This window comes from Triturus cristatus, chromosome 9, assembly GCF_964204655.1.
Source record: "Triturus cristatus chromosome 9, aTriCri1.1, whole genome shotgun sequence".
NCBI classification, from domain to species: domain Eukaryota; kingdom Metazoa; phylum Chordata; class Amphibia; order Caudata; family Salamandridae; genus Triturus; species Triturus cristatus.
In genome coordinates this window covers 7,887,163-7,911,777 of record NC_140592.1, presented here as the reverse complement: position 1 = coordinate 7,911,777, position 24,615 = coordinate 7,887,163, and the positions used below count along the sequence as shown (strand labels likewise).

At 54.3% G+C, this 24,615-nt stretch overlaps 1 protein-coding gene across 3 annotated transcripts in view; it reads left to right on the top strand.

Moving 5' to 3' along the window:
* NISCH (nischarin) overlaps positions 1-24,615 on the top strand; it is a 320,866-nt gene that overhangs the window by 162,834 nt on the left and 133,417 nt on the right. For all 3 annotated transcript variants that reach the window (XM_085624215.1, XM_085624214.1, XM_085624216.1), the window contains exons 11-12: positions 9,189-9,317; positions 22,939-23,058. In XM_085624215.1, coding sequence (XP_085480341.1) covers positions 9,189-9,317; positions 22,939-23,058 — 249 coding nt within the window. The remainder of the gene's footprint in view (positions 1-9,188; positions 9,318-22,938; positions 23,059-24,615) is intronic.

Genomic DNA, 24,615 nt, shown 5'->3' with positions numbered 1-24,615 from the left:
GATTCCTCTCGAGGTCCCTTCGCGATCCCTGGTCCGTCGACTGGTGGGTCCCTGTGAAGGCAACTCTAACTCTGATTGGGCTTACCTGGTTGCTCCAGATGTGCCCTGACTCTCCATCGCTTGGGGAGGCCCCTGTAACCTGCTGGTCTGCACCGAAGTGTCTTTTCTCTTCCTACATGGGTTGCTGTTGCCAAGGCTTGTTGGGTTCAATCCGAGCACCGACACCGCAGCACTCGACATCATTCGTGGGACAGCTCGAATCCAGTTCCTGGTTGTCGTTGACGCCTCCTGGTCCTCGTGGCTGCAGAGTCAAGTTTCACCTCTTCACACCTGAAACACCCGACATCGGTGGGCATTAGTCTATCGTGCCCCTGGTCACTGGCAAGTGACCCAGACTCTGTCTCCTCTGCTTTCAGGTTCTTCTGATCTTTGATCCAGGCTTGGATCACACCAGACACTTTTCTTCTTCCCAGCAGCAGCACTTTGCAGAAGGTCGCCATTGAAATCAACGACGATTCCCGACACCATATGACACCTATGCACTCTGCTTCCCTGGGTGTGGTAACTCGAGTACTCCGGTGCTCCCGTGGATGTTGGCCCTAGAACCCCCTAAGTCTAAAGGGGGGGGGGGGGCTCAAAGTCCTCTCCTAAGTGTCCTAAACCTTTAAAATTCCAACTGCAAGTTTCCTATAGAATAGTACAGGGCTCGCGCCTGTGTTCTCACACTGCACACATCCCCCGTGATTCTCCTGTGTCACTACCTTGGGTGGTTCCTTGGGGTCCCAGTGATTCTACGTGCTCTAGGCACCGTGTCTAGTCAAGTCGTGGTTCTTATACCACTTTCTTAATATATAGTTTGGTCCGTCCCTGGGGCCCATTGTATATTGTGCTATTTACTGTTGTTTAATAACTATATGATTGTGTGCCTGGCTCTCTAACTTCATAAAGAATTTAGTAGAGAGTGTTGAGAAATAAATAAATATATATATATATATATATACCTTGTATGGTTATCCTTTCATTTAGTAACTCAAGAGGTTATAATCTGGTAAACCAAGCTGCTTTACACTCCTTCAAGACTTAGTCTGAAGGCTGCTCTCCATAGCTGAAACTAGGATAGCTTTCAATAAAGGTTGTCTTAAACCTAATCATCAATAAGGGTTGTTTGGACTGATCCAAGGTGCCGACTAGAACTAGTGGACAGCATATACCAGGCCAACTTCTCACATTTGTGTGCAGCGGTTGGATACAAGCTTGCTATTGCTTTACCAGATAATCTCTTTGAGTGACTAACTGAAAACCACTATAGGTACATATAAATCAAGTTTAGAATAACAGTAAGTTCTACTAAACCTAGGGTTGTGTGTGAAGGGCTTAGCACACCCTTTTTACAACTCAAGAGTTTAGTAGGCCCCACTAGAGTAGGTAGGTGCATACACCACACCACACTAGTCATGTCTTCAAGGGCAAAAGCTTGTAGGCCTCTCCCAACTAAGTATGACCATGTTACATACCAAGAATTGAGGACTGTGTGCCTCAAGGAAATTGAAGACAGGGAAAAGCCCAACCACGCAACATCTCATAAATGTGTTGCTTGCAGATGACCTCAAAGACCCCAGGGTCTGAGGAAGTAGGCAGAGTGGGTGGGGCAGCAGAAGAGGAACGGCCAAGAGGTGACGACACCTATGACCTAGAATCTGAAGCTGACCAGGAGGATCAAGATGACTCTAACCTGGAAATTCCAATCTTTCCTGAATGTGAGGAAGAAGAGCCCATAGGGCCCATTTTCACTCCACCTGGAAGGGTTAACAGTTTACCAAGAAGCTCTAGATCTCCCTCAGGAATCTAATCATTCTGGTACATCTGTAGGGACCTCTGTTTCAAATAGGACCACCACCTCTCATAGGAGCTCTACTTCTCAGAGAAGGGAGTCCTCTTATGAGAGAAGTAGCCAACTGCTTGAGTTTGAGAAAGCTAAGCTTAGGATCAAGAAAGAGCAGCTGGCCCTAGACAGGGAATCCCTGGAGCTCCAGAGAGCTTCACAAAGATGGGGCTAGAGCCCCACGGTGGCAGCAACAGTGTCCCTATAGGCAGAGACCATACTCATGACCATAGGAACCTGAACAAGATTGTCCCTCCCTGCCAGAGTGGGGATGACATCCACAAATGGATAACTGCACTGGAAAGGGCCTGTAAAGTACAGAGGGTCCCTCAAGAGCAGTGGGCAGCAATCTTGTGGCTCTCCGTTGCAGACAAGGGTAGAGACAAGCTCCTCACTGTAAGAGAAGAGGATGCTGACAATTACCAAGTCTTGAAGAGTGCACTGATTGATGGGTTTGGCCTAACCACTGAGCAATACAGGATTAAGTTCAGAGACACCCAAAAGGCATAGACTCAAGACTGGGTTGACTTTGTAGATTGTGCTACTAAGGCTCTGGAAGGTTGGATACATGGCAGCAAAGTGCATGACTTTTCAGGATTGTACAATTTGATTGAGGGGGCAGATCCTTAATTGTCAAAAATGGCTTTTACACCAGTACCTGGTGGACTCTGATCTGACCTCTCCCCAAGAATTGGGAAAGAAGGCAGACAAATGGGTCAGAACCAGGCTAAAGCCAAAGAATCAGGGTGGTGACCAGAAGAAAGATTCTTCCAAAAAACCAAGAGAAAGGTGGGGATAAATCAAAAGATAAGTCCACTACCGGGCCCCAAAAGTCCTCTTCTGGGGGAGGGCCTCAAACTCCTTCCTCCCCTGAATAGAATCCCTATTGCCATGTTTGTAAAAAGCCTGGCCACTGGAAAAATGATCCCATTTGCCCTAGGGTTGGCAATAAGGAAAATGTTCCTCCTACCAATGCTACAACTCCTCCTGGTACTGCCAGTAGTAATCACCAAGGTGGTGGTAGTGCACCCAAAAAGTTAGGTGCATTCTCATGGGGAACTGAGGTGGGCCATCATTTAGAGAGGTCCCCCTCATAGGCATGCTCAGTCTGTGATGGTGGCATGGGATTTGCCACTTTTACTATGAGTCCCACTACTTTGGGCAAGTACAGTTAGGAGCCCCTAATCAATGGTCAGAAGGTTTTGGCATTCAGGGACACAGGGGCTAGTGTCCCCATGGTGACATGCAAACTAGTCCACCCCCCCCCCACTCCCCTCAGCAGCTTTTACCGGAGTTCAAGTACCAGGTGACCAACATTGATGGTATCAGAACAGATCACCCCATGGCCATGGTCAATCTCAGCTGGGGAGGGGTCACTGGCCCAAAGAGAGTGGCAGTGTCCCTAAACGTGTAGATTGCCTGTTGGGCAATGATCTGGAAATTTCAACCTGGGCGGAAGTTGAATACCAGGTCCAATTAAGAATGTTAGGCCTCCCTGAGAGAGTTGATGGGGCTGCGATGGCCACAGCCAAACCCCAGGGAAACTTTGGAGTGAAGGAGCCTTAAAGAATGGCACACTCTCCTCCACAAGAGAGCACAAGGGTGGAAGAAATGTCTTCTTTCCCCCCCAGACTATAGGTAAGGGTCAGCCTCCTCGGGAAAGTGATCCTACCCCTAGTGAAGGAACTGCCCCAGAGGTGGTCAGGCCTGTCCTGGCAACACCCCTGATGGCAGGGGACTCTTCCAAGGTGGTACCCAGTCTGGTGCAGATAACCTGCTCCTCTCTACCCTGCCTCAGTCAGTCCAGGGCTGCAGAGGTCAGGGAGGTCAGTGGACCCCACAGGGCCCCCTGTCCAGAGGAACCCCCCCACCAGCAGATTAGGGGCACCCAGTCTAGTAGCCCTAGCTAGGTGAAAATTCCTCAACAAACTGAGGGATCCCCCTTACCTCTGTGTAGGGACCTCTCCCAGATGGACTTTGTTGGGCAAAGGCAAACCTGGGACCAAAAGGTTCCAAACCTACCATGTCCCCCCAGTGTTCCAACCAAAGGGACCCAACCCCAGCTGTAAACAGCCAAAGGTTGACCCTTAGGGCCAGATACAACTCAGTCGTGGAAAGAAAGGCCTCCATGGTGACCTACCCTTGGGGTTAGGGATTGCTTAGTGGACCATACGACAGGGGGTAACCATGCTAGTGCAGGTTCTTCCTTATATGGCCACTTAGTCAATAAAGGCTCAACTGGCCAAGGTTAGCCTTATCTCCTTTCATTTGGAGGGGGGGGGGGGGGTTATGTAGGAAGGTGAAATCTGACTGCATGGTTGCCCCCACTTTTTAGGTCTCGGCTAGCGATGGCTGCGCTTGCGCAGTCTCGCTCGCGAGACATAATGACTTGGGTGAAGAGGGGCTTGAACCCGCCCCTCTTCTTCCCTGTTCTCCATTGGCTGGCCTAGTAAATGCTGGCCAGCCATTGGAGAAGAGGTCCCGTCACTCCGATCCTGCCCCGTCCTTTTCGGATCGGGGGGCGTGTTTTTTGCGAGAAGTCTCAGGGAGGAGACAACAGCAAAACACGCCCCCCAATCCGAAAACGAGGCTGCGTTTCTCCGAGGCATATCTTCTCTGCCTCGGAGAAAGGCGGTGGTGTCCCGGCGTTGCTCCCTCACCTGATCGCCTTGTGTAGGACTTGTTACTGGAGCTGTGAACAGAAGATTAATTATGTTGACTAAACAAAACAATGTATGCATTTAATGCAGTTTGATATAGCGCAGACTTTACCCAAAGGTGTCAGAGCGCTTTACACTAGAACCATATAGTACGTTACATAAGGAGATTTAAACAATGGTTCAAAAACAATGGTATTTGTAGTCGGAGTGTCAATAGACCCTGGGGGTCAATGAGCTGAATGTCCCCAGCCTCACGGGGAGAAAATAAGGTTTAGTAATCAGTGCAAACAGCCGCTCCACGTGCATTTCGAAACGTTTCAAAACACGCAGCCATGCTTTCCAAGACAAGCATTTTTGTTCCTGATTCCCTGTTTTAGCAGACCGCACGTAATCGTCCGTTTACACCTGGTGTCCTGTTTGGAGAAAAACACACAAGGGGGCGACTTCGCAGGTCTCCTGCCTACAGCAGGCACTTCAGCTGAGCTCCCGTTTCCCCTCCCCCCAAATTGAGCGCAGTCTGCGCAGAGCGCCCCTCCCCTGCCTGCTGCCGTTGTAAGAGGCGGAGTGCGGGGCCTGTGAGTCTGGGCCGCCTGGGAAAGCGCACGCATAGCTCGGTCCGGCCGCCATTCCTCTGTCCCCGGCGACACCTGTTACTGCAGCACCGGAGCGGACGGAAGGTAAGAGTCCGGAGCCCGCGCGCCCGCTGCACCGAAGAGCACTGCGGAAAGGGAAAGTGCTGGGAGCCGAGGCATGCGGGAGACCCATGTCCGTTTAAAGGTACAGGCAAGCGGCTGAGCTCGCCCTCCCCCGCGCTGAAATGTGAAACTGGGCTGACCCGGTGGAAAGGGGACTTGTGTAGATTCGGGGTGCTGCACACTTCCCTGTTCCCGTTAAGTGTCCGAGTAGAGTCCAGTGCAGGTTGCTCCGCGGTGATGCCGTTCGTGTCTTCTGCCTTGGTAGCTGGTTGTTGTCCCTGCTTTGCGCTTTTGAAATCCTCCCGCGTGCAGTTTTGCTTTTGCTTCCGCGGCTGGGATGCCTCCGTGCATTCCTGCCTGCTTGGGAAGCCTCTGTGTTGTGGTCTGTGATATCCATGGTTGCTGCTTGTTTACCGCCGGAGTCTGATCCCTACATGTGATTCTTGTGTGCTCTCCCCGCAGGGTGTGTGCACTAATGCCCATGGCTCTGTGCTACGTTCTAAGGGCTGTCTGTACACCGTTGCTCCTGCTTTTGATGTCAGTGTATGGGGGCAGCCTCTTTGATGCTTCTTTTGCAACTGCCTGAAATATCTTGAATGTTTTGTTTCAGTACTAGTGATGGTTGTGTGTTCGTGCCTTTGGTGCTTGTGTCACACTGCCTTTTCACTGCAATTCCTGAATTTGGATGCCCCTGTCTGTATGCAGCTCCTGCACGTATCTACGGCATTTTTCATGACGGAGGTCCATATCTAGGCAACCAATTGCCCTGTACTGACGAGAGAAACACACGGTGTGCACAGGGCGCAGGTTCTACTTTTTGCCTCACCTGCCATGGACCCAGCCCCACACACCCTTTACTGTCCCTCCGTTTTTGTGCGCCTCCTACTGTCAGACTATGCTTCTTTGCACAGTGGTATATCCATTCCCAGCAGCAGGCGTCCAAATGAATCTGGTGGGTCAGTTAAGCGCTGCTCTCGAATTTAATTGTGGCTTTGTAAATGGAAACCCAAACATTCCACAGTTTTGTTTGTGCTGTGCTTTTTTTCATGCTTAACAATCCTTATCACTGGTGTTCTACCATACATCTAGAACAAGTCTGCTCGACAAGCCGTGTAAACCTGACAATTTACACCCGCGTGGTGTCACTAAGAGGACGTTGTTTTGCTACTTGTTGATTCAAAAATCACAATTTGATACAGTTATGTTAATCAGTAATTTTTGTCAAATTCGCACACTTTTTTAAACGACTTTGCAACACTGGAGCTGTTAAACAAATCGAGTGATGGCAAGAATTACAGATTACAAATCTGCCCACTACTGCTGTTCACCTAGGCCTAATTTTAGGGAAGAAACGCCATCTTTGGTGTGGGGAATGTAAGGTGAAAGTCTTGTCTAGTCATTACAAGCCCCTTTCCGACTCTCAGGCGCCTCTTGAACAAATGGGTTATTACCCGTGGTTATGTTACACTTATCTACCATAGTGTAGGCTTTACTTTAATCTGTTTATTAATTATTCCGTGCGTTATCGTGTTAGTGATGCACTATTTTACGAAGGGATGAAAGTTCATGTGGGAATACGAACCTTAAACCTGCTGGCTGCTCTTAGATTTCTTAAGCAAGCTCGCAGCCCATTGGCCAGCCTTGGCTCCTGTAAGAAGGGTGGTGTTGGTGACAGTGCTATTTTTAGGTCTCGGCTAGCGATGGCTGCGCTTGCGCAGTCTCGCTCGCGAGACATAATGACTTGTGGTGTCATGCGTTGTAATGGTATGCGTTGTAATGGTATGCGTTGTAGTGCCATGCGTTGTAAAGGATGTTCCGTTGTAATGCCTGCTTTGTAAGTGTAGTGCGATGTAATAGTTGCGTTGTACAGGTTGTTTCCCGTCTGGGAGGAGCGTCACCGCAACCTGTGCTGCTTTTGCCTTTAGTCTTTCACGTCTTTAGTCCATGATTTCCTCAATAGCCACTCTAAGATCTGTGTGTGTGTGTGTGCTAGGCTGTGTGTGTGTGTGTGTGGTAGGCTGTGTGTGTGTGTGTGTGTGCGCGCCTCTGTGTGGTTGGCTTTTTTGGTAGGTGGCTCTGTCTGTGGGTGGGTAACTCTGTGTGTGTGTGTGTGTGTGTGTGTGTGTAGGTGGCTCTGTGTGGGTGGCTGTGTGTGTGGGTGGCTTTGTGTGTGTGGCTCTGTGTGTGGGTGCAAATGCAATAGGTCTCGCATTTGAGAGCGATTAAGCTATTGACATTGAAAATAACAATGCCGTTTCTTTAAATGTTTTAAAAACAAAAACATAAACAAAAATAATGTCATGAGCAGTGCCAATAGCTCTAACTTTAACAATGCCGAGACCATTGCATTGTAAATGCTTGTTTCCTGGTGTTTTGCTGGTTTTTGACTTAGTCTGGCTGGGATCCTGCTATTCAGGGATCCTGCTATTCAGGACCCCTGTGTATCTGCTTTCTCCCTAAAATTGATTGCATGTACTTTAGGTACACTCCAGATTGGATTCTGGGGCACCCTTATAAGTCCCTAGTATATGGTATACTATGTACCCAGGGCATAGGTACCCCAGAGGCCTCCCAGGGGCTGCAGCATATATTATGCCACCCCTGGAAAGCCTTACAAAATGACACCACAGGACTGCTTCTGTAGCCTGGGTAAGGTGGTGCATGCACCCCTTACTGAGATATAGATTCACTATATCTCACCCTATCACTGCACATATAAACCTACCAGTCAACCCTATGGCAGGCCTTATCAATCCTGAAGGCAGGGTGCTTGGTTTTATGTGACAGGGTTCCTATGCATGAATAGAGCCCCTCTGCAGCCTTTGGAATCTATTCTCCCTAACCCCCTAAGTCTAAAGGGGTTTGCTCAAAGTCCTCTCCTAAGTGTCCTTAAACTTTAAAATTCCATACTCTCCTTTCCCCATAGGAGCTAACGGAGCTGCGACTGTTCTCTCACTGCACACGGCCCCCGCGGGTCCCCTGTGTCACTACCTTGGGTGGTTCCTTGGGGTCCCAGCGATTCTACGTGCTCTAGGCACTGTCTAGTCAAGTCGTGGTTCTTATACCACTTTCTTAATATATGGTTTGGTGCCCTGGGGCCCATTGTATATTGTGCTATTTACTGTCGTTTTAGAACTGTAATATTGTGTGCCGTGCTCTCTAATCTCAAAGAGGTTAGTAGAGAGCGTTTAGCAACAATACATATATTTTTTTATATATATATATATATATATATATATATATATATATATATATATATATATATATATACCATGTGTGGTTCCCCTTTCATTTGGTCATTCAAGAGGTTATAATCTGGTAAACCAAGCTACTTTACATTCCTTCGAGACTTAGCCTGAAGGCTGCTCTCCATAGCTACCACTAGGATAGCTTTCAATAAAGGTTGTCTTAAACCTAATCATCAATAAGGGTTATTTGGACTGGTGCAAGGTGCCCACTATAACTAGTGGACAGCATATACCAGGCCAACTTCTCACACTCTCCATGCCCACGACTGGACCCCAGAGTCCATACTCTCCATGCCCACGTCTGGGCCCCAGAGTCCATACTCTCCATGCCCACGTCTGGACCCCTGAGTTCATACTCGCATACCCATGTATGACGAGCTACATTCTTAGCATAGATGAAGCACCCATCACTGTGACCTCCTGTTGTGTGCTGAAGTTTTCTTCCCACTGTAATGAATTTGCCAGGCGTTGTTGTATTTCACAGTTGCAACCAATCGGTAGCTGCTAAATAGAAGTTTTTGCTTTCTGGTTTTCTTGCTTTAGACTGAATTCCATCTTCGAGTGCCCATCGTGATGAATTCACCAGTAATGTGTGCGCTCCTCTGCTTGTAGTCAGCCCCGTCGACTGTACAAAGACCCAACTTCTATACTCGAAAGACCCCAAAACAAGGTCCTCAACGTTTACCCTGCTTCCATCTTTCAGATTGAAGAGATCCGGCACATCGGGAGCCTGCCCTGCCTCGAGAGGCTGATCCTGACCAATAATCCATTGACCATATTTCCAGACTACAGAACCAAAGTGCTGGCTCAGTTTTGGGACCGCGCCTCGGAGGTAGGACCCTTTACCTCTGTACCCAAAATACTTGTGTACCTGTGCTTGTGTGCCAGTCCTCGGAGGTAGGACCCTTTACTTCTGTACCTAAGGTATTTATAGATGTACCTGTGTCTGTGTGCCACTTCTCAGAGGTAGGATCCTCTAGCTCCAAGATACTTATAGATGTACCTGTGTTTGTGTGCCAGTTGGCCAGTCCATCCCACTTGCTCTGGTTCTGCACCATCAGCACCTGACCATTTGGTTGCCCTGGACTAATGGTGTCAAACGCCAAAAGTATTATCCAGTTTTTCTTATTTTTATAAAGTTTTACTACTATTCTTATTGAAATGGTTTAGTGGTGGCGAGGGTTCTCTTGGTGCAACCAGACCTTTCACATCTGAAGACCAGGCTGGTGCTTGCATCAAGACTGGGTCGGGGTCCGGCTCTGCACTCGCCGCCCTCTCCTTCGACATGATTGTGAAGCCTGTGTTGTGTGCAAGAATAGCAGGATAACGTTTGGGGTGCGTGGGGGTATTGCTTGCTATTCTTGCTGCCAAATCAGCGTTGAACCTGCACAGTTGAGTCTGACGCAGAGTAGAGCTCGCAGAGGCTGCTGGGAGCTCCAGCTTTAGGCTTGGATGTTGCATTTGGAGCGCCATTTACCTGCTCATCAATTCTCCCCACCGACCCCGACCCCCACTGGAGGTGTGCATCCGGAGCACCCTTTACCTGCTCCTGAACCCCCCCCAGAGGTGTGCATCTGGAGCACCCTTTACCTGCTCCTGAACCCCCCCCCAGAGGTGTGCATCTGGAGGACCCTTTACCTGCTCCTAAACTCCCCCCCCCCCCCCCCAGAGGTGTGCATCTGGAGGACCCTTTACCTGCTCAGGGGACCACCCCCTGGAGGTGTGCATCCGGAGCACCCTTTACCTGCCCATGAACCCCCCAGAGGTGTGCATCCGGAGCACCCTTTACCCGCTCATGAACCCCCCAGAGGTGTGCATCTGGAGGACCCTTTACCTGCTCATGAACCCCCCCAGAGGTGTGCATCCGGAGCACCCTTTACCTGCTCATGAACCCCCCAGAGGTGTGCATCCGGAGCACCCTTTACCTGCTCACGGGACCACCCCCCAGAGGTGTGCATCTGGAGGACCCTTTACCTGCTCATGAGCCCCCCAGAGGTGTGCATCTGGAGGACCCTTTACCTGCTCATGGGACCACCCCAGAGGTGTGCATCTGGAGCACCCTTTACCCGCTCATGAACCCCCCAGAGGTGTGCATCTGGAGGACCCTTTACCTGCTCATGAACCCCCCAGAGGTGTACATCTGGAGGACCCTTTACCTGCTCATGAACCCCCCAGAGGTGTACATCTGGAGGACCCTTTACCTGCTCACGGGACCACCCCTGAGGTGTGCATCCGGAGCACCCTTTACCTGCTCATGAAGCCCCTAGAGGTGTGCATCTGGAGGACCCTTTACCTGCTCATGAACCCCCCAGAGGTGTGCATCTGGAGGGCCCTTTACCTGCTCACAGGACCACCCCCTGAGGTGTGCATCCGGAGCACCCTTTACCTGCTCATGAGACCGCCTCCCAGAGGTGTGCATCCGGAGCACCCTTTACCTGCTCATGAGACCGCCTCCCAGAGGTGTGTATCTGGAGGACCCTTTACCTGTTCATGAGCCCCCCAGAGGTGTGCATCCGGAGCACCCTTTACCTGCTCACGGGACCACCCCTCAGAGGTGTGCATCCGGAGCACCCTTTACCTGCTCACGGGACCACCCCCCAGAGGTGTGCATTCGGAGCACCCTTTACCTGCTCACGGGACCACCCCCAGAGGTGTGCATCTGGAGGACCCTTTACCTGCTCATGAACCCCCCAGAGGTGTGCATCTGGAGGACCCTTTACCTGCTCATGGGACCACCCCCAGAGGTGTGCATCTGGAGCACCCTTTACCCGCTCATGAACCCCCCAGAGGTGTGCATCTGGAGCACCCTTTACCCGCTCATGAACCCCCCAGAGGTGTGCATCTGGAGGACCCTTTACCTGCTCATGAACCCTGTTGGACCCGGCCTCGTGGCGTGGTCCTTAACCCCCTGGATTGTGCCCATTCCCCGCCCCGGCCTTCACGGGCCACCCGTCAGAACTGCACCAAGGCCCTTCACCCGGAGCTGCACGTGGTCGCATACTCCTCGTGGCTCCGCCATCTTGTTGGCATCCACGTCACACCGTGCACCAGCCGGCGCGACCCCGCTCAACCCGGCCTCGACCCCAGCGAAGCCCCGACATCGAGGCACCACGAACTAGCCAGGGGGGTGCCGCAGGAACCATTCATCGCCCCCGGCGGAGGACAGTATCGATGGGACCCCCAACTGTCCTCCCCTCTCGAGGTGTGATCGCCCTGCAACTCCCATGAGCCTGGCGCCTCTCCTGCTGGGCGTCTGGCCACCTCCACCCGGCCACTCCGCCCCCTCGGGCGCATAGGTCCGGACATCAAAGGGCTCCAGACCTATATCTGGGGCGACCCCACCACAGCTCGGCAGTTGTATCCCGGAGTCGAGAGCCCTGCTGATTGAATCGCGGCTGACCCTATGGAGAAGAACTCTTGTCGGAACCATCACGAGCCCTGCTGACTGCGTCGCGGCTCCTTCTTGTGAACCCTTTCTGAACCACCTGGAACATCGGAGCCCTGCTGACGCTGTCGCGGCCCAACCTCGCTGAAACCTTCCTCGGAGCCCTGCTGACGACGTCGCGGCTCGAGCTGAGCAGAAACCATCTTGAGAGCCCTGCTGATTGAATCGCGGCTCTCCACGAACTGTACGCCAGAGCCCTGCTGAAGCCGTCGCGGCTCGACCCCTCCGAGATCCGGAGGTCCTCCAGCTTGAGGATAAGAACTGGGCCCCAGGTACCCTCGTACCGCATTCCTGCCAAAGACTGTCCCGCTACCCCGACCCTTCCAAAGAGACACTGAGACTTTTGGTGGATCCCTCGATCCCTTCGTGTAAATATTGACCTCGTAACCTTTTTTATTGCTGATAAAGAATTGCTTGTCACAAGACAACCTCCTTGAGTCCTGTGTGGTGGTGTTACTGTGCTAGTACGTGATAGGAGAAGGATCTCTCAGGAGACTTCTCGGCAGCGCTCGGCTACTTCGTGCAGTGAGAGGGCCCCCCCCTTGGTGGTCTCACCGACTCCTCGGGGTCCGCCTTCCAACATTTGGTGGCCAGCGGCGGGATCCGAGCCGAACGCAATACGTACCAGCCAGTACCCACTAGCTACCCATCCAAACGAACAGCATCATGAGCAGCCAGGAAAACAACGCGACAATGGAGTTCCAGCCCGAACGGCTGGAAGAATATACGCACAAAGAATTAAAACAGTTCTGCAAAGACAAAGGCATTGCAACCACCAGCCTAGGTACCAAAGAGGAGATGCAGAAAGCTCTGAGGGCATGGTTGGAGGCCGGGGCAGGCCCCTCCCAGGAAGAAGGGCCCTTGCCCCTGACTGAGACCACAGCAACCGCACTGACTCCGGCAACCGGAGGAAGAAAGAGCCTAGAAACCGGCCTCTCCGAAGAAGAAATACGAGAGCGGGAAAAGGTCCGGAGCCACGAGCTAGAGCTCGCCCGACTGCGGCTGGACGGCGAACTCCAGCTGGCAGAAAAGAAACTGGCCCTAGAGCAGCTACGCCTTCAAGAAGAGATAGAGGAGAAGAGACGACACCGGGAGTTGGAGGAAAAGAAACTAACTCTTGAGCACGAGCGCAGTCTCAAGGAGCTCGAGATCAAGGCCAAGAACGGAGGGACCGACACCCCCGGTACTAGAGACACTCTACCGCCTTCCGAGGCCAAGGTACATATCCCGAAAGAGGTCGTCAAGGAGTATTACAAGAATGACGACATCCAACAATGGTTCAAGGCCTACGAGGTGGCCATGACCTCTCATCGGGTGCCCCAAAAAGACTGGGGCGCGGGCCTGTGGGGGCGGTTCCTGAGTGAAGGGCGGGACACGCTGCTCCAGCTACCGGAGGAGGTGATGACCTCCTACGATCACATGAAGGAGGCCCTGCTCACCCGCTACGGGCTAACAGCGGAAATGTACCGCCAGCGGTTCAGAGACTGCAAGAAAATCCCGGGTACCACATGGGTGGAATATGTGGACTTTTTCAGTCGGGCCCTAGAAGGGTGGATCAAAGGGAGCAAAGTAACCACCTACGGGCAGCTGGTCGACCTCATCGTGTGGGAACACCTTTCCAACAATTGCTTCGTGGAACTGAGACAGCACCTCCTCGACAGCAAAATGACCGACCCGCGAAAACTTGCCGTCGAGGCCGATCGATGGGTCAACTCCCGGGTCCCCCGGAACTCAATGGGGGAGTACCAGAGGAACCCCAACGGACCCCCCCGCCAGCGCGGTGGGGGGGAGGGCCGAACAGGAACCGAGACCCTCCCGCCGGGGCCCCCAGGAGCCCCCCTCGAGGGCCACCGCAGCCACATCTCTCCCCGAGCCTAGCCCGAAGGGTGGGCCCGGCCCGACCCGGACCACGGCCCCCAGTGACCTGCTACGGCTGCCAACAAACCGGACACTTTGCCAGCGATCCGGCCTGCCCTCTGAACCGAAGAAACGGGGCCGGCGGGCCCCCGCCCCGGCAGCTGACAGCCGCCGCCTTGGGGGGAGGAGAAGAGGAAGAGGAGGCCCTCGACCGAGAGAACACTGAGTGGGAGCCGGCAGCCATGTCCCTGGTCTGCCTGAGTAGCCGAGAGATGGTACCCTGCACCCCCATCCCAACCAACACCCAGAAGTACCGGCAGCAGGTCACGGTCAATGGACAACGGGCCGAAGCCCTTCGTGACACAGGCGCCAGTATCACCGCTGTCCGCTGCCACCTGGTGACCCCTGAACAGATTCTACCGAATGTGCTGTGCCCCGTACGGACGGCCGACAACAGTGAAAGCCTATGCCAGATGGCCCTGGTCCCCTTCGAGTGGGGAGGGGTGACGGGCCTGCTGAAGGTGACAGTGCGCGACGACGCCCCGGTCGACTGCCTCCTGGGGAACGACTTGGAAAGTTCCCCCTGGGCTCAAGTAGAGCGACGAGAGCACCTCCGAATGTTGGGACTGGCTGATTGGGCCTGCGCCATCACCCGGTCCATGACCGCCCAGGCCCCCCGCTCATCCTCGACCTCCGGGACCGCCCAACCCGAGGGGCTCCCACCCCCTCCCACCAGCAGCGAGGAGGAGGCGGACACCGACCCTGGACCCAGCGAATCCTCCCCCGAAGAGATGGCTTCTCCGAGCGCCCTACCAGAGCTGACACAATGGCGACACGAAGGGGGCCCCACCCGAGAGCAGTTCCAGCAAGAACAACAGTCCTGTCCCTCTCTCGAAGGGGTCCGACAACAGGCGACCGCGCAAGCCAACGGTGACCAGACCGGCACCCACTGGATCTACTGGGCCGAGGGCCTGTTGTACAGTGAACAGAAAGTAGCAGAACTCGGGGCCAGCCGCGTGTTGGTGGTCCCCCTCCGCTTCCGGGAGTTCCTTCTCAACCTGGCCCATGATGTGCCCCTCGCCGGACACTTGGGGCAAGACAAAACGTACAGTCGTCTGGTGACCCACTTCTACTGGCCCCGGATGCGGAGAGATGTGGACAACCACTGCCGGTCCTGCCAGACCTGCCAGGCCAGCGGAAAGACGGGGGGTCGGGTCAAGGCCCCCCTCCAGCCCTTTCCAGCCGTCAGCACCCCGTTCGAACGGGTCGGAATCGATATTGTGGGACCCCTGGACCCCCAAACCGCCCTGGGCCACCGCTTCATCCTGGTCCTCGTGGACCACGCCACCAGGTACCCGGAGGCGGTCCCGCTAAGAACTATAACGGCCCCTGTGGTAGGCCGGGCCTTGATGGGGATCTTCTCCCGAGTGGGATTCCCCAGCGAAGTGGTGAGCGACCGCGGCACAAACTTTATCTCCAGGTACATGCGGTCCCTGTGGCAACAGTGCGGGGTCACATACAAGTTCACGACCCCCTATCACCCTCAGGGGAACGGACTGGTTGAGCGGTTCAACCGAACATTAAAAGGGATGATCCGGGGCCTTGAAGAACCCCTCAGGCGGAAATGGGATGTCCTGCTGCCCTGCCTCCTGTTTGCCTATCGGGAGGTCCCGCAGAAGTCCCTGGGGTTCAGCCCGTTTGAACTATTGTATGGACACCCGGTCCTCGGACCGCTCAGCCTGGTCAAGGAGGGCTGGGAGATGAAGCCCCGAGGCGCCCCTCCTGACGTCTACCGATACCTCCTGACCCTCCAAAACCAGACCCGCAAGTTCCGAGCCATGGCCGAAGCCAACCTCGAGGCCAGCCAGGAGGACATGAAGCGGTGGTACGATCGCAACACCTCTACTATAGAATTCGAGCCAGGTCAGAAAGTATGGGTCATGGCCCCGGTCGAACCCGGCGCCCTCCAGGACAAATGGACCGGGCCCTTCAAGGTGGTGGAGAAGAAAAGTCCCGTCACCTACCTGGTCGATCTGGAGTCCCCCCGGAACCCCCTCCGGGTCCTACATGCTAACAGGCTAAAACCCCACTTCGCCCGGACCGAACTGAGCCTGCTGCTGGCGACCGACGAGGGGGGCGAGGACGACTCCGAGCCCTTGCCCGACCTCTTGCAATCCGACGTTCACGATGGATCGATCGAAGGGGTCCAACTCGCTTCGTCCCTGACCCCGGAACAGCGCAACGACTGCCAGCAATTACTGCAGGACTACGCAGCCCTCTTCTCTCTCACCCCGGGGGTGACCCACTGGTGCGTCCACGACGTCGACACCGGGGAGAGCCCCCCCATACGACACAAAGCCTACCGGGTGCCTGACCGAGTGCGGGCCTGCATCCAGGCCGAAGTAGCGAAGATGCTGGCCCTGGGGGTCATCGAGCCATCCGACAGCCCGTGGGCCAGCCCTGTCGTCCTGGTGCCCAAGGCCGCAGCTCCCGGTCACCCCCCGGAGTTGCGATTCTGCGTGGACTACCGAGCCCTGAATGAAGTAACCAAGACAGACGCACACCCGATACCCCGGGCCGACGAACTCATCGACCGCCTAGGGGCCGCTCGCTACTTGAGCACGTTGGACCTCACCGCCGGGTACTGGCAAATCCAGCTCACCCCCGGCGCCCAAGAAAGATCCGCCTTTTCGACTCCGGATGGGCATTACCACTTTCGGGTGATGCCCTTCGGAATGAAGAACGCCCCGGCCACCTTCCAAAGACTGGTGAACAAGGTTTTGGCCGGGCTTGAGGCCTTCAGCGCGGCCTACTTAGATGACATTGCCGTGTACAGCAACCACTGGGCCGAGCACCTCCTCCACCTGAAGGCCGTCCTGGCCGCCCTCCAGCAGGCCGGGCTCACAATCAAGGCCAGCAAATGTCAAATCGGCCACGGATCCGTGACCTACCTGGGCCATCAAGTGGGGAGCGGGCAGGTGGCCCCCCTCCAAGCGAAGATAGATGCCATCCAGACCTGGGAACCCCCCACTACCCAGACCGCTGTCCGGGCCTTCCTGGACCTCACCGGATACTACCGGCGGTTTATCCGGGACTATGGGAGCATTGTTGGCCCCCTCACAGAGTTAACGTCCAAAAAGCAGCCCAAGAAGGTACACTGGACACCCCGCTGCCAAACAGCCTTCGACACCCTAAAGACTGCCATGTGTACTGCTCCGGTGCTGCAGGCCCCGGACTACCAGAAGGAGTTCGTGGTACAGACGGACGCCTCCGAGTATGGGATCGGGGCCGTCCTATCCCAAGCCGACGAAAAGGGGCTCGACCGACCAGTGGCCTTCATCAGCCGACGACTACTGCCCCGAGAGCAACGCTGGAGCACTATTGAGCGCGAGGCCTTCGCTGTGGTGTGGGCCCTCAAGAAGCTCCGGCCCTACCTCTTTGGCACCCACTTCCGGGTCCAGACCGACCACCGGCCCTTGCAATGGTTAATGCAAATGCGGGGCGAGAACCCCAAGCTGCTGCGGTGGTCCATCTCGCTACAAGGGATGGACTTGGACGTCGAACACCGGCCCGGCAATGACCACGCCAACGCCGACGGCCTGTCCCGCTTCTTCCGCCTTGACGAGGAGAATCCCCAAGGAGATGGGTGACTCTCCATGCCTTCGGCTGGGGGGGACGCCTGTTGGACCCGGCCTCGTGGCGTGGTCCTTAACCCCCTGGATTGTGCCCATTCCCCGCCCCGGCCTTCACGGGCCACCCGTCAGAACTGCACCAAGGCCCTTCACCCGGAGCTGCACGTGGTCGCATACTCCTCGTGGCTCCGCCATCTTGTTGGCATCCACGTCACACCGTGCACCAGCCGGCGCGACCCCGCTCAACCCGGCCTCGACCCCAGCGAAGCCCCGACATCGAGGCACCACGAACTAGCCAGGGGGGTGCCGCAGGAACCATTCATCGCCCCCGGCGGAGGACAGTATCGATGGGACCCCCAACTGTCCTCCCCTCTCGAGGTGTGATCGCCCTGCAACTCCCATGAGCCTGGCGCCTCTCCTGCTGGGCGTCTGGCCACCTCCACCCGGCCACTCCGCCCCCTCGGGCGCATAGGTCCGGACATCAAAGGGCTCCAGACCTATATCTGGGGCGACCCCACCACAGCTCGGCAGTTGTATCCCGGAGTCGAGAGCCCTGCTGATTGAATCGCGGCTGACCCTATGGAGAAGAACTCTTGTCGGAACCATCACGAACCCTGCTGACTGCGTCGCGGCTCCTTCTTGTGAACCCTTTCTGAACCACCTGGAACATCGGAGCCCTGCTGACGCTGTCGCGGCCCAACCTCGCTGAAACCTTCCTCGGAGCCCTGCTGACGACGTCGCGGCTCGAGCTGAGCAGAAACCATCTTGAGAGCCCTGCTGATTGAATCGCGGCTCTCCACGAACTGTACGCCAGAGCCCTGCTGAAGCCGTCGCGGCTCGACCCCTCCGAGATCCGGAGGTCCTCCAGCTTGAGGATAAGAACTGGGCCCCAGGTACCCTCGTACCGCATTCCTGCCAAAGACTGTCCCGCTACCCCGACCCTTCCAAAGAGACACTGAGACTTTTGGTGGATCCCTCGATCCCTTCGTGTAAATATTGACCTCGTAACCTTTTTTATTGCTGATAAAGAATTGCTTGTCACAAGACAACCTCCTTGAGTCCTGTGTGGTGGTGTTACTGTGCTAGTACGTGATAGGAGAAGGATCTCTCAGGAGACTTCTCGGCAGCGCTCGGCTACTTCGTGCAGTGAGAGGGCCCCCCCCTTGGTGGTCTCACCGACTCCTCGGGGTCCGCCTTCCAACAAACCCCCAGAGGTGTGCATCTGGAGGACCCTTTACCTGCTCATGAACCCCCCCAGAGGTGTGCATCTGGAGGACCCTTTACCTGCTCACGGGACCACCCCCAGAGGTGTGCATCCGGAGCACCCTTTACCTGCTCATGAACCCCCCAGAGGTGTGCATCCGGAGCACCCTTTACCCGCTCATGAACCCCCCAGAGGTGTGCATCTGGAGGACCCTTTACCTGCTCACGAGACCGCCCCCGGAGGTGTACATCTGGAGCACCCTTTACCTGCTCACGAGACCGCCCCGTGGAGGTGTACATCTGGAGCACCCTTTACCTGCTCACGAGACTGCCCCCTGGAGGTGTACATCTGGAGCACCCTTTACCTGCTCACGAGACCGCCCCGTGGAGGTGTACATCTGGAGCACCCTTTACCTGCTCACGGGACCACCCCCTGGAGGTCTGCAGCTTGAGAGCATGCCAGCCATATTGTCAATTGAAAAATAAGTTTTCATTACTTCTTTTCAGGAATAATAAGCAACCTAAATTTACATATAACCAATGTTCACGTATATAACCAAGTATAGATTATCATTGTTAGAAGGTGGTTCTGGCACTATGGGCCGCCCGGATTTTGAGCACCTAATTGTTGAGCTTTTACTGTGGGGGAGCCTCATAAGGTGGGACTCACCCACAGTGAACTCATAATGGAAGAGACTGCATGGGGATATTACTGGTGTCCACCTGGCTTGGCCAGGCCACTGCTGTGCGCACACATGTACGGGCTGAGCAGGGTAGATTCCTAGCGTGCGCAGTCCAGGAGCAGCTACAAAGGGAATGGTGTGGCAGGACTTATGCAGAATTGGGTGGTGACATGGAATAGGCTTTATCCAGTGGGAAGAGACATGCCAGGGACGGTCAGTGTGCTTTACAGTGTTTATTCCATTATTCTCTTATGGGGATAGGGAGCACATGGGCTAGTTTCACTTTCCTAGGGCCTACAAATTCCAGACACGCACTAAAGTCCACTGTAGCGGATGTGAAAAGGAGTATTCTGCAGAGTCCAAAGTCATATTTGTACTGATTTTGGGTCATCCAGAACTGTCATATTTCTCTGAGCCAGCCATGACCAGACCCAGGCTGAGGGCTGACCTCAGCTGGATGGATTGATAACCTTTCTTCCACAAGCTAGGGCCCCCTCTCCACGAAGAGAAGATGGGTGGGGCTACAGGCCAATCCATCAACGGCTGTCGCTGGGTGCCAGGCACCAGGCTGCACCAAGGAGGGAAGGCAGCGAGGGGCCAAGACCATGTGGCCAAACACCCTGGACGACGCCATTTTGAACAAACCCAGAGGCTGGCAAGGAGGAGGGAGCAGGGCCAGGTAAGTGATGTGTCGCTGTTTGATAGGACCAACAGAGACTTCCTGCCAGTCCCCTAATCAACTTTTAAAAAGAGCTTGCACAGGAAGAGAAGCTCTCTGGGGTGTGGTCTGCTTAGGCAGAAGGTGCTGGAGCCTGGCAATGGGCAGTTGGAAGGAGGAACCCCCTGACTGCCCCCCAGGACCGGTGCGCAGAAGCAGGGGCCTCTGCGCAGGGAGAAGAGAGGCCCAGTGAAGACTGCTCCCTGCAGAATGCACCTTCTTGGAGACCAGGAGGGCAAAGGAGAGTGCTCCCAGTGGCGCCACCAGGAGCAAGAAGACGCGAAAATGGGGCAGATCGGACCCCCAGGGGCTGAGATATGGCCCCCCCGGAAGGTAGGCGACCTTTGACCCCCTAAGTAGACCGACGACGAAGCATGTGTGGCTCCGCTGCCGGTCTCAGAGATGGCCCTGGGGTGGGTCAGGTCCCAGGGGCTGCACCCAGGAGAAGTAAAGTCGGGGTGCGTGACAGGAGCCCGCCATGACCCCCGCCGAACAAGAGGTCTGGGGGCCCGCCGTCGTGCCCCCCCCGTGAAAATGTGCCCGAGGGGCCCGGGACCCCATCCCCGGGCCCCAAAGCAAAGTCGGGGAGCGCCGTCCTGCTCCCCGTGAAGATATCCCCCCACGGGGGGGGGCCAGGATCCCACCCTGGCCCCTGCTGATGAAGAGCTGCTCCCCGTCAAGAGGAGGAGGGGCCCGGGACCCCATTGCCGGGCCCCGAAGTTGAGAGGGTTGGGGGGGTGGGGAGGGTGAGTGCTGCCGCAAACCCCCCCCCCCCCCAGGCCAGCAGGAGACGCACTGGCCTCTGTGTCTGCCCGCCGGAGTGGGCAGACCAGAACTGTAGGGCCGGCTCCCGCGAGGGTGCTGGCCGAGCGGGGAGCTGGCAGGGGTGGACTCCCCGGGCTGCCCTCCAACGGGAAAAGGCAGACCGGGGTCCCAGGTGGAACCGGGACCCCGGAAGAGGAGATGTGGTGCTCGGGCCCCTGAAAATGAGCAAAAGCGGCCGGGAGTGGGCTCCCCGAGCGGCATACACGCACCTGGGCGTCCGGGTGGGACCAGCACCTCACCTTGGCACAGGAATGTGGCGAAGCTGGCAGCCTCACCAGCGTGGCTCTCCCCGGCACAGCGGGAGAGCCGCTCATCTATTATGCAGGAAAAGGAGCTGAAGCGCCCCATAATGCCTTGCTAGGCATGGGGAATGCATCGTTTTGGGGCCTGGTGGCCCCCCAGAGGAGGGAGGGTCACCCTCTATTGTGAAAAGGTGCTGGGAGAGCTGCTGGAGAAGCGCAGAGAGAATGGGGTGGGTCGCCACTGCGATAGTGCCAGTGCACAGGGCCCTCGCTCCAGGTTATGTTCAACTACCTGCATTGGGGCAAGATGATGTGCATACATGGGAGTGGTGGTACTAGACCCCACCCCCTCCGTGGGAGGGGTGGAGATGTTATGCAATGTCACAAAGTAATTCCAACAGCTTATGTATATTTGTACATTGGTGCATAGTATTGAGTAGTGTGTGTGTTTAATAAATGTACTCTTACTTTTATAAAGCAAAGTACAGACTGGACAATCAATTGAGTGTTATTCCTGGGCACCTGCAAATGGCGATTACTAGCCCACACCACCTCCCTTGAGTAAGCCTCAGACTGCTCTGCAACGCTACCCTCCGAGAGTCAGGCGCTACAATTGGGTGTTTGGTTCCCAGTGAAGGACAAATGTAGTCATGTTATTTGTGCAGGCCTCACAGATGCTGCCTCGTTTTCCAACAATCCTCATTTCAAAGAACAAAATTCCATTAAAACCTCACATACAAAAACATCCCTGAGCTCCTCCCTCGTAGCGAGGGGGTTGTAGCCCACACCATGGTCGGGCTTCATGGTGCGAGGAGGATTCCCAATGATGAAGTATTCCACCAATGGTGGGTGAGTGAAACCATCCTTTAAAAGGACACCTCCATTTGAGTTAGCCCTTTTTGTTCTCTTCTTTTGTTAGACCCAAGGGCTCTTTGGGTATTGATTTATTCCAATTCTGCCAGACGGGAGAGGAAGGGATCTTGTACCAGTCACCCCACAGGACAGCCCTGTACCCAGCAGGACCTCGGGCATTCCTTCACAGCCTGGCCTGCCTCAGGTGCGCCTCTTTAGGGAGGGTATTATGCATCCAAGAATGCCTCGTATCACCCCCTCGGTAGCGGCTTCTGCTTCCTGCTGTCGTCCTTTGGTACTGGGGGTCAACCCAAACTGCTGACCTTTACAGTAGCCAGTCTAATGGCCACTAGAAGTCCCAGAAGTCATTGCATCTGCCGCCCTCCTTAAGTTTGTTATATAAAACTAATGCACGCCCCACGGACGGTGTACTTTCTTTGTCTGAGCCTTACCCCTCCCCCCAAACACACACAGGTATTTCCTTGTCGTCGCTCTTGTGTAGACACAACTGTCTCTGCACAGCACCTCCTGGGATAACCTTTTGGGGCCGGGGTCTTTATTGTTGGATTTCATCTCCCTGCATAGAATTGTTTTATGCAATGTGTGTGTTAGATGTCTGTATTTCATGACCTATTTCTGTATTGTGGTATGTTCTAAGACTTATTTTTACGTACATGTGACAAGTGCATGCATTAGAAGCCAGTTTTACGACCTGCCACTAAAATAAACATTCACCTATATCATGGTGTATGTAAAGTGAATAGTAGTCCTAGTAATACCTTGTGCATTGAGGCCACTCTTGAAGCCTCCGGATGGCTGCTGGGTGAACACAGCAGAATCTCTTGGCCTCTGAGGGCCCTTGAAGTCTGTTTGTCCTTTTATACCATGTGTGCAAAGCTCTTGATGAAGACATTAGGCCCTGACCTGCTGCTGTTGATGCTTCCAGTGACGACCACCTCCTAGTTCCCTCTCTTACCACAACCCGCTTTGTCGTAGGTTTGCCTGGATCACACCGTGACGACCGAGAAGGAGCTGGACACAGTGGAGGTGTTGAAAGCAATCCAAAAGGCCAAAGACTCGAAGAACAAACTGAACAGCAGCGGCTCCGCCAGAAAGGTGAGTGGTCCTGTCCCTCTGGACAGATCTGTTTCTACAAATCAATGATTGTGCTTTCACTGCATCTCGCACGCAGGTTTGTCGTGTCCCATGGCCCTGGCGAGCTTTACAATATGATGCCTGTAGTGGTGGTCGTAGATTGTCTGATGTGCACTCGCCTGCTCATTGGCTCTGCAGAATACTATGAATCCCCCTTTAGGAAACTGATCAAACCATCCCAATTCTAAGGTTGTAGCTATGGTGGGCCAGCCCCGCCTGTAGGTGATCTAACCTTGCGAATGACATTCCAGCTATCCCGCTCTCCCCTGCAGCTCTCACTAGTCAAGGGACCGTTGGGGGCTTATATGTCAAGATCTCAGAAAATGTGCTTCATTCGGCAATCGCAAGTCTCCATTGGTCAGTCATCAAAAATACATCATGACCATTCACCTAGGTCTGATGGCCTCCCCGAATCCGTAGTCCTTTTTTGATGGGATTTCATCTCTGGGTCCACACGAACAGATATATGAACTAGTCCTTCTTTGTTGACTCGCTGTTCTGAATAACACAATTGGTCCTTCATGAGTTTGAAGCGCCTTCACTCTTTCATCAACTGGGCCGAGCTTCCATCTCACTTTACAGTGGCCTCTTGAAGCTATAGACAACCAAACAGAAGTAAAGTGTATAAGGCACTTTATAAATAAACAAAACCTTAAGAACTTTGGTTGGGTGTGAAGAGAATCCAGATCTTTCAGTCCACTTGGAACAGTTTGCCTTTTGGATTCTAGGTGCATTACAACCTTTGGCCATTCACAAACTGTCGCCAGCTGGTAGCCCACCTCACTGGTGGTGATGCGTCAAACACTGCGTCTAAACAGAAGTAGCAGCGAAGTTACAACAGTGCACCCCAGTTGTGGTTGTTAGTGAAGCTGGACGTTGCTGCTCCAGCTGGCCATGTGTGGAGAAAACCACATGGAAGTTTTGGAGGCATCTTTGCCACAAAGGGGCTTGTAACTCCACGATCGCTTTGGTAAACCTACGGCTCTTGGTTGATGTGTGTTTGCATCTGTTTATTTAAAAGCTTATTAGTACTCTAAGAACCGAGAGGCATTTGAGCAGCGTAGAGACGGCAGCGGAGCCCTCGATCGCAGTTATAGGGCACCTCTTCCATTGTTTTTCCCTAAGAGTCTGGTGGTTTCCCACAATGTACCCACGTAGCCACCATTCTCAGTTCTAACCAGTTTACAGATCTTTTTGTTCTGATACTTTTGTAGGGTCCACCCCTTGTTGGTGTCACTATGGAGATAGAGTTTTTCTTCCTTTCACTCTAGCTGTACTTTATTTCTCCTTCCTTCCACAGTCGCTCCACCCTTTCCGTTCCAAATTGATTTTCTGTTTTCAATGTACTGAATTCCTGAACTGTGACATTGTTTTGGTAAGCAAGCAATCCCTCAAAGAAATCTGTTTGGAAAGCAGTAGATCCCTCAAGGAAGTCTGTTTAGCAAGTGGTAGATCCCTCAAAGAAGTCTGTTTAGTAAGCGGTAGGTCCCTCAAAGAGGTCTGTATAGTAAGCGGTAG